This window comes from Magnolia sinica, chromosome 7 (genome assembly GCF_029962835.1).
Source record: "Magnolia sinica isolate HGM2019 chromosome 7, MsV1, whole genome shotgun sequence".
NCBI lineage: Eukaryota > Viridiplantae > Streptophyta > Magnoliopsida > Magnoliales > Magnoliaceae > Magnolia > Magnolia sinica.
In genome coordinates, this window is record NC_080579.1 from 73139909 (window position 1) to 73148884 (window position 8976).

The 8976-nt window shown below is 42.3% G+C and overlaps 1 protein-coding gene across 1 annotated transcript in view; it reads left to right on the forward strand.

The window, feature by feature from the left end:
* The window catches only part of LOC131251441 (phytanoyl-CoA dioxygenase), a 73537-nt gene extending 64918 nt beyond the window's left edge, over positions 1–8619 (forward strand). Inside the window, exon 9 of the mRNA XM_058252131.1 lies at positions 8276–8619. Within this exon, the coding sequence (XP_058108114.1) occupies positions 8276–8318 (43 nt within the window). The 3' untranslated portion in view covers positions 8319–8619. The remainder of the gene's footprint in view (positions 1–8275) is intronic.
* Positions 8620–8976: the final 357 nt, after the last annotated feature.

Below are 8976 nucleotides of genomic sequence, written 5' to 3' on the forward strand. Positions count from 1 at the left end.
AAAAGGTTAATCATCTTCAATCTATGGAGCTCTTTGTGCTAAGGCAAATGGCTAGGGAAATTAACGTAAATTTTAATGATACCAAATCAAAATTTTTCCATGCATCTATCAAGAGCAGGCAAGCAAAATCAAGGACAAAGACGGGAATTATACCGATAACTAGATGAGATAAAAGCAATAATTATTGTTAATTTTAAACGTACCCTTAAATTCTGCTCAAAGGGATTGGCCTTGAGTCGATTTGGGACTCATAGACATTATCTCCAAACTGTCTTACAAGGAAGGTAATCAGCTCATCCGTCCTATTACTGTCCTTGAGATTGAAGAAGTCATCAAATCTACTAGCCCAAATAAAGCCCCCGTACTTGATGGTTTTAATGCCCATCTTTATAAAGTCCGTTGGCCAATTATTGGGTAGGATATCTCTGCTATTGTGATCAATTTCTTTAACTTTGCCAAAATGCTTAAGCAACTCAACAATTCACTAATTGCTCTGATCCCTAAAATAGACAGTGTTGAAACTCCCAACGACTTTTGCCCAATCTCTTTGACCAATGAGATTTACAAAATCATATCTAGAGTCATGGTCAACATAATGAAAGTTATTATGCCATCCATTGTTAGCCAAACTCAATTTGCATTCATTGCTAGGTGCAGTATCTCGAATAATATTTTGCTCGGTCATGACCTTATTCGTGGAATTCACCTTGATGGAGGTCTGCCTAGAATGTGTGCCAAAATTGATCTTAATAAGGCTTGTGACTCCGTTGGATGGGATTTCATCATTGAAGCCTCAAAGCCCTTAATTTTCCAAATACTTGGATCTATTGGGTCTTTACTGCTATCTCCACCCCTTCTTTCTCGATTATTATCAACGGAGAGACTTGTAGTTTTTTCAAAAGCAACAAAGGTATCAGATAAGGAGACTCTTTTTCTCCTTTCCTCTTCATGATTGTTATAGAGATATTCTCAACTTTGTTAGGAAAATGCTATAAAAATGGGTTAATTGGTAATCCCTTCAGAGTTGGGTGTTTATCCATATCCCATCTCCTTTTTGTTGATGACTTGATGATTTTCTCTACTGTTGACCTGCACTCTGCTAACAACATGAGAAACTTATTCCATAACTTTGTAACTCAGGTCTTCAAGTTAACCTTCATAAGAGTGTTTTAATTATCTCGGCTCCTACCCCTGCAGAGATGAAATAAAAAGTATTCTTGGCATGGTTGAAGGGAAGCTCCCTATAGGATACTTGGGAGTTCTCTTCTCCTCTAGGCTCCTTATTTTGCATTATCAACCCTTGCTTGATGTCTTAATATGAAGCTTGGTGGCTGGAAAGCTTCCTTCCTCTCCTTTGCAGGTTGGAGCTAATTAAGTCCACTCTTTCCAATCTTCATTTCTTTTGGTCTCATGCCTTCTTACTCCCTAAAGCTTATTACAACATTAGTGAAAGGTACATCAGAAACTTTCTTTGGGGATTTTCCGCTTTTCATACCATCAATTTGGAGCAGATCTGCAGACCTAAAGATGAAGGCGGCTAAGGTGATAAAAATACTAAATTCTTTAATGCAATGGCTACTGCAAGAGCTCGAATAACAAAATCAATGCTGTGGTGGTTGGGGGAGATGGTAGAAGGGAAAGCAAATGTATGTGATTCGATAGTATAATTCTAAAAAGAGCTTTTATGCAAGGAAGGATGGTAAAGACTAACACTTGATAATCTCAATTTCAATTATCTTTCAAGGGAGTAGGCTGGATCCTCAGAGAAAGCAGTTTTAATTGAAGAAATAGAGGTGATGATTTCTGATTTGGGTTGTGATAAAGCCCCAAGTCTAGACAGCTACCCAATTGCATTTTTTCAAAAGTTTTGGGATATTGTCAAGAAGGTTTCGTATATGAATTTTTCGAAAAAGGATTCCTCGTGGTGGCATTGGGTGCTACTTTTCTAGTGCTAATTCCAAAATAGAGGGGTAGAAAGTTTGAAGGATTGTCGACCTATTAGTTGTTTGGGAAGCCCGTATAAGATTTTGGCTAAAATATTAGCTTCAAGGTTTTGTGCGGTTATCGGAAATGTGTTTTCCAAGTTGCAAGGAGCTTTTGCGAATGGTCGCCAAATAGTGTATGGTGCTTTGATAGCTCACAAAATGATCGATTCTTGTAATAGGAAAGGTTTGAAGGGGAAGCATATGACTATGTGGATTGAAACTTTCTGGACTATATGTTGGGCTGTTTGGGATGTGGTCAGAAATGGTGGTCATGGATTTGGGTTTGTGTTAAATCAACATAATTTTCTATTTTGGTAAATGGATCCCTAAATGATTTCTTCCAAGCGTCATGAGGGTTGCTTCAAGGTGACCCTTTGTGGCCATACCTATTTGTGATGATAATGGAAGCTTTGAGCGGAATGATTGATATGGCAGTGGTGGTTAGTTTAGTAAAAGGCTTTTAAAGTTGACAACTCTTTAGTTTCAAATATCACACCTACAATATGCGGGTGATACTTTGCTTATGTGTGAGGCGAATGAATCAGAGGTAGATAATTTGCGGATGATTGTTGTTTTCTTCATGGTGGTATTTGGTTTAAAGGTTAATTCCGGTAAAAACGAACTAGTGGGAGTTGAATTGTTGAAGGAAGAGGGAAGTTCTTTTGCTAGAATCTTCGGGTGTAGGGAAGGCTCCTTTCTGACTACTTACCTTGGTCTACTACAATGTATTGAGAAGTCAGGATAAAGTGATTGAGAGATTCGAAAGCAGACCATCTTGTTCGAAGAATAGGCACTTATCCTTCGGGGGAAGATTAATGTTAATGAAGACGGCAATGTCTAACCTACCAGCCCTTTTCAAGTGCCCAATAGGGGTGGTTAACAAGCTTGAGAAAATTACGAGGGATTTCTTGTGGAGGGGAGCGGAAGATAAATAAAAGTTTCATCTAATGAAGTGGGAAGAAGTATGTTAACCTTGGGATCAAAGGGGATCGGGGCTTAGGGTTTTGGGAGAGATGAATTTAGCGCTATTGGGTAAGTGGGTATGGACATTTGGGGTTGAAGAGGGTAGCTTATGGAGGGATTTAGTGAGTAGAAAGTATGGGGTTTAAGAGGGTTCTTGGTGGATTAAGGAGTCTTCCTTGTATTGGGCATCGTCCCTTTAGAGAGCGTTGGCTTTGCATAAAGACAAGGTTTGGGAAGGAGTGAGGTTTTCCTTAGGTAATGGTGAGGGGATTAGATCTTGGGAGGATGTTTGGCTGGGAGATATAAAGTTGAGGGAAAGGTGCCCCTTGTTAGCGAATATATCATTATAGAAAATTTGTTGGTGTTTAAATGCTCTTCTTTTAAGGGAGAGGGAGAGGATGTTTTTTGGGCTCCTTGTAGGAGAAACTTAAATGAAGAAGTAGAGGAATTATTGAGTTTGTCAGTAGTTTTGAGCAAGGTCCACCCGATGATTTCTCAAAGGAACTAGATGATATGGTTAGTGGAAAAGGTTGACAAGTTTTCAGTCAAATCTTTTTACCAAAAAATTAGTATGGGATATTTGATGCCGAGGTTAGCCATACAACTTATGTATGATATGGGGCTCCTTTGAAGGTAGCCGCTTTAGCTTGGTTAGTGGGGAGAAAGAGAGTGCTCAAGATCGACAATTTGTGTAAGAGAAATATGATTCTTCCAAACGTGTGTCTAATGTGATTTCAAGATGAAGAATCAATGCATCATCTTTTTATTCATTGCGAGTTTGCCAAGTGTGGGATGGTTTTCTTGTTTAATTTGGAGTTTATTGGGTTATGCTGGATTTGATTGCTTCTTTATTTCAGTCTTGGCATGGAGAGGGTAAGGGGAAGACAGGAAAGAAGATTTGACGTCCGTCTTTTGGACAAGAAAGAAGATTTGGCGTTTGTCTTCTGACCAGGATTTGGGTTCTATGGAGGGAAATGAATAATCAGTGTTTTAGAAATCATAAAGGAGGTCCAGCGGAGGCATGCAAGATGGCTATAGAGTTGGCAAAGGAATGGGAGACAGAATCAAGTGTGATTGGGGTAGATCAATTTTCTGATAGTTGGGTGGATTTGTAATTTTTTCTTTTTCTTTCCTTGTCTCTCTCTATATTTTTTAGGCTTTTGGCATCTTTGAAATAAATCATCATTGCTAAATAAAAGCATTTACTCATAAGGATCTGTTAATGACATACTGCCCACATTTGGACACATGGGAGAAAAGCAGTGTCAAATCCCGCCATCTTACCCATGGTCATTTTTAGTGTAAGACACCTGCTTTAGTAGGATTTACTAGGAGATCTCATTCTTGATGCGAGAAGATGTTTCCCAGTTAAGGTACCCCAACGGTCTGCAACTTTAACTGCTCCACCATCACCATCCTGTTATATATTAGTTTTGACACGCAATCACACTTTCTCTCCTTCCCCTCTTTGCTTTCACAACCCCCCCTCTGCTGCCCACCTTAGTAGTTGTCGCTCTTGTCCATCTCATCGACCACCCTCCTACCCATGTTATGGAGATTGTGTAGCTACGGGATGCATATGCTATGTTGTTCCCCCTTCGACACGGGAGTAGCCACATTCCAACCCCAATCGATGTTTCCGTTTGTCATCTGTGTAGATCAAGCATCCATAGCTTGTTTGCTCCTAGTAGCCCATCCGTTCCTATTTACAACCTTGGCCTTGAAGGTCTCTCTTGTCTCCATAAGGAATTTTCTTAGCGATGGTGGGTCTCGATCTATTGGATTAGCTCTTTAGGTACCTTAAAACTAGAAATAAGACTTGGTTCTTGCTCTCTTTCCAACATTTTACCCAATGCTTTTGCGACTACAAATGAAGCTAAGATCACTCCACCCATCTCTCGACCTTCGTCTCTGACCCTTGGGATCTGACCGAGCCTATGGCACCTGGTGCACTGGCTCAATTTCGCCAGATACCCCTCGCTACACTGCAACCGAGGTTTCGCTACTTTGCCAAAGAGATGCCAGGCCACGTCTCCCCCAACGCCTTTTTTGTGCCACTTTTGATGAAACGGAGATTGCTCTCCACCTGTCCAGGGCTTTCAACGTTGCTCCGCTGGACCACACCGAATCGGTACTCTGTCATCCAAACCCACCATCTTTTGCTTCTGAAGATAAGCTTCGGCCATGGCCACCACATCTCCCTTGTGTCACCCACTTTTGACGAAATGGAGATCGCTCTCCACCTATCCAGGGTTTCCAACGCTGCTTTGCTGGACCATAGCTAAATCGGTGCTCCATCATCCAAACCCACTACCTTCTGCCTCTGAAGATGAGCTCCGCCATGGCCACCACTTCCCCTACACTCCCTTCGAAACCTTCCATCTCCTTCCTGACTTCCAGAGTCAACCTCTCCTCTCCAATGACAATCGAGATTGTTACCAGTGCCTTTGCCAATCTCTTTTTTTGGACTCTATGCAAGCTACAATCACCTCCTCCTTTTTGTCATCGAGTTGATCTCTATTACTTAGCTGAGGTTAGAACTCACCTGCAGGAGAACCTCCGAAAACCATATTTCAATCGGTAAGCCCTTAACCTGGAACCATGACTACTCCCACCCGACTGGAGAACAATCTACCCATCTGCTGATGCTCGATACTGTTCTTCCTCCCAACAGTGCCCTTGGTGCCCAAACTCTCTCCACGTCCTTTGGTCTAGGAGATCCCAATCTCTGAATCTGAGAGAGGTTTCAGGACGAAGGCGCCTTCATCAACACCTCCGTGCTCATTCATCCACCTCGTCATCTCACCCATGACAGTCCTGGGCTTCACGAAGGCAATAAGGCTCCTCTGCAGCTTGTTCCATGCCTTCTCCACTTTTAGCGGGTGAACAATTATCACCGGCCCTCCTGAATCGTCCTGGCGCCACAGCTACCACTCCTCTTTTTGACTTCTTACCTATTGTCTACCTATTCTGCCCTATCTTTATCCCTAATCACTGCATCCCTATACGATGTTGTTGTCTTCTTCATCCCCGAACTACCTATGCCCCTGTTAAGCCTATCTTCCTTCTTCCCCTTCCCTCACTAATCTCACCCTCTGCCTCCTTCCCGTCCTTCTCTGATAGTCTGTTAATCACCTCAGGTCCATACCTAACCTTCTGCACCACTAGCTTCCGCCCTTCAAAGGTCTTGTCGTTCATCTCTGCCACCACCTTCTCCACCTCTTCCAAATTTTTGAGATGAACAAGAGCAAATCCCCTGTATTTCCACATTCCCCTCTCCCTGGGAACAACCACTTCCTTGAACGAACACATGTTCCCGAACGCCCTTTTGAAATTGAATTCTTTCAATCCCACCAGAAAGTTTTGACAAAGAGATGAGTTCAGAAAGAGTTCTTGCCTGCCTGAACCTCTCCCCTTTCTGCCTCATCTTCTCCACTCTTAACCCACTCGTGTTCATTAGCTCCTCCTGATTCCTTACGCTGAAACGGTCTGTCACCTTTCCCCCTCCTTTTTATAATCTTCCCCCTCCCTCTCCCCTATTGGTTGTTTACCCCTTATCCTCTCCCCTGATTACCCCTACTGCAAAACCAACCCTGCCCTTACTCGTGGTCCCTTCTCTATTGTGCTTCTCACTCCTGCTCTGGCGACCATGCCTACTCCAACGTCCCTGCTTAGTTACCTGGTGAACCTCCCTCCCTTTGATGCTACCCTTCTCTCTTCTCCTGTCAAGGATGTAGGTTTTTTCCTGAATCACCCACTTCTGAGAATTTCCCCACAGATGAGCAGGCGGCTGACCAACTCCTCGCGATGCTGCATGCCTCTCGAACCAACTCCTCGCGATATTGCATGCCTAGAATCCCCAGATCAAGCTCTAGAAGAAGCCATCGATGCTGCTCTCAAAGGCCCTCATGATTTCGACATCGAGCTGTCTTTCCATGGGCTGCCTGATTGAGCATGAGAGGGAGCTTTCAATGTCACCCTCGCATCTGCATGTGGTGACTGCATGAGGTGCTCTCAACTGTGAAGATAACTGTATCCACAATCAGGCTGTTCCATGCAGCAGGTTGCCTACTCGTGTGAAAAGAATAGACAGTTCCAAAGAAGTGGCAACAATATACCGTCAATGTACGCATATGGCCTGCCTGATGACTACAACAGCCTGATCTTTTCATATGCCCGGGGGGGGGGGGGGGGGGGGGAGATTGGCACATGTGCTGTGTGAAACAATGTGTTTGGAGGTAGCGAACTTTTCAAAATCTGAGTTCGTACATTTTTACTTGGCTTCTTATGTGAGAAGACCAAGTACTTTTATTAGACATGGGTTCCAATGAGTCACTGAGCGATTCATTCGATGGGGCCTGCTTGGGGTAAGTGTGTCATCCAAGGAACCATTGGCTAGTGACTAATGGTAATTTAATATTGTTTTTATTGGAAAAAGGTGTCAGTGCCAACACAGCCAATTCAGTCATAACTTTTTTCTTTGCATAGAATGGATAGATAGAAGTCACTTTTTCTTATAGCTATGTAGGTATCTATGTTTTACAAAGATAGTGTCACTGCTAATGTCAGAACATTCTCATCTTTTCTTCATCATATAGATATCTTTCTCAGGTTGCTGAATCATTTTACTTCTATAAACATGAACTTCCATGTAGCAGGGTCTAAAATCCCAGACTCACTTGCTCAGTGGTCAGTCCTAGTCATATTGCAGAAACTGGTATGATTCAGGCAAGCCACACTGAATCTGTTCAAAACTTTGGTTTGCATGATCCATGTTTGGCTTCTTTGACATCGACCAGTTGCCTGTACGACTTTGCTGATATGCATGAGACTTTGGTAAATGCCTGAATTGGCCATGGATTCGTCGCTTCTAGGGCCAGTACTGATTGCAACTGGGCAAGTCTACTCGATATTGCATGATATTTAAGCTATTCATCTCATCTATGATTTTAGATGGTCAATCAAAGTGCAATTTACCCTTCAAATATAATACAACACTTTCGGTGCCTCCAAACTTTTTTCCGGGATTATTTTCATTTTTATATGGCAATTAGTTTGTAATGAACTAATGATTACTTAGCTTTTAAGCCGACTATCGGTAGGTGGGATTGCTCTGTAATTTGAATTGTGGGCAGTCACTTCCGTATGGAAGCTTGCCATGGCTGAACAATTGAGATTTCATTTCTTAGAAGCTTAGTTGCATTCCTATAATGTCCAAATAAAATATGCAAATGTAGGGTTTTCTCTTGCAATTTTAAATTGATAGATCCACTGCTGATTATTGATAGCTTTAAATGGTGATTATCATTTTTGCTGAACTTGATCAGGATGAGAAGAAAAGTGGAGCCGGAACCACTTTATGTTTCTTGATTGGCAGTCTGTTTGTTTCATCCCTTAAGATGAAGTTTGCTTTCTAGGCATGTGAAATGACGTGAGAAGATTCAAATCTTCATCAACAATAGTGTTCCCTGCCATCACTGTAACAAACTGCATTCTCCAAGACGAGTTCATACTTCCATGCACAGACTTTCTTTGAGGATGTTTGGTTTGTTTTATCATATGTACAAAAGTTGTGTGAATGCTAGCATGCTTGTTGGACTTGTACATCAAAAATACATGTTATTGTTTATAGTTTATACTTCATGTGGAATGAGAGATTGGAATTGACAGATTCGTAGAGTTATCCCAGAAGTAGGCTCATAATATGTTGAAAATGAGAAGTGCAGAGCCGATTTGCTTGAGGAGAGATTAAGGAGGTGATAGCCACACGTCTGCATGTCTCACATGTGAGATCTGGGTCACTTAAGAGGCAGTTACCATCTTTAACATGCCTGGGTCCAAAAATCAAGCCAGTCAACTCGTCAGGTGGGCCACTTGTTATGTTCTTCAAGGCCCAGATGATGAGTGGGCCTGGATGAATGTTGTGCTAGGGTATGATCGTGGTGCAACCCACCTTATGAGTCCGCTGGATATCATGTGTCTGCCATGTTGGCATGTGCTGCGATTCACCTCTCAAATCTTTCCTTCC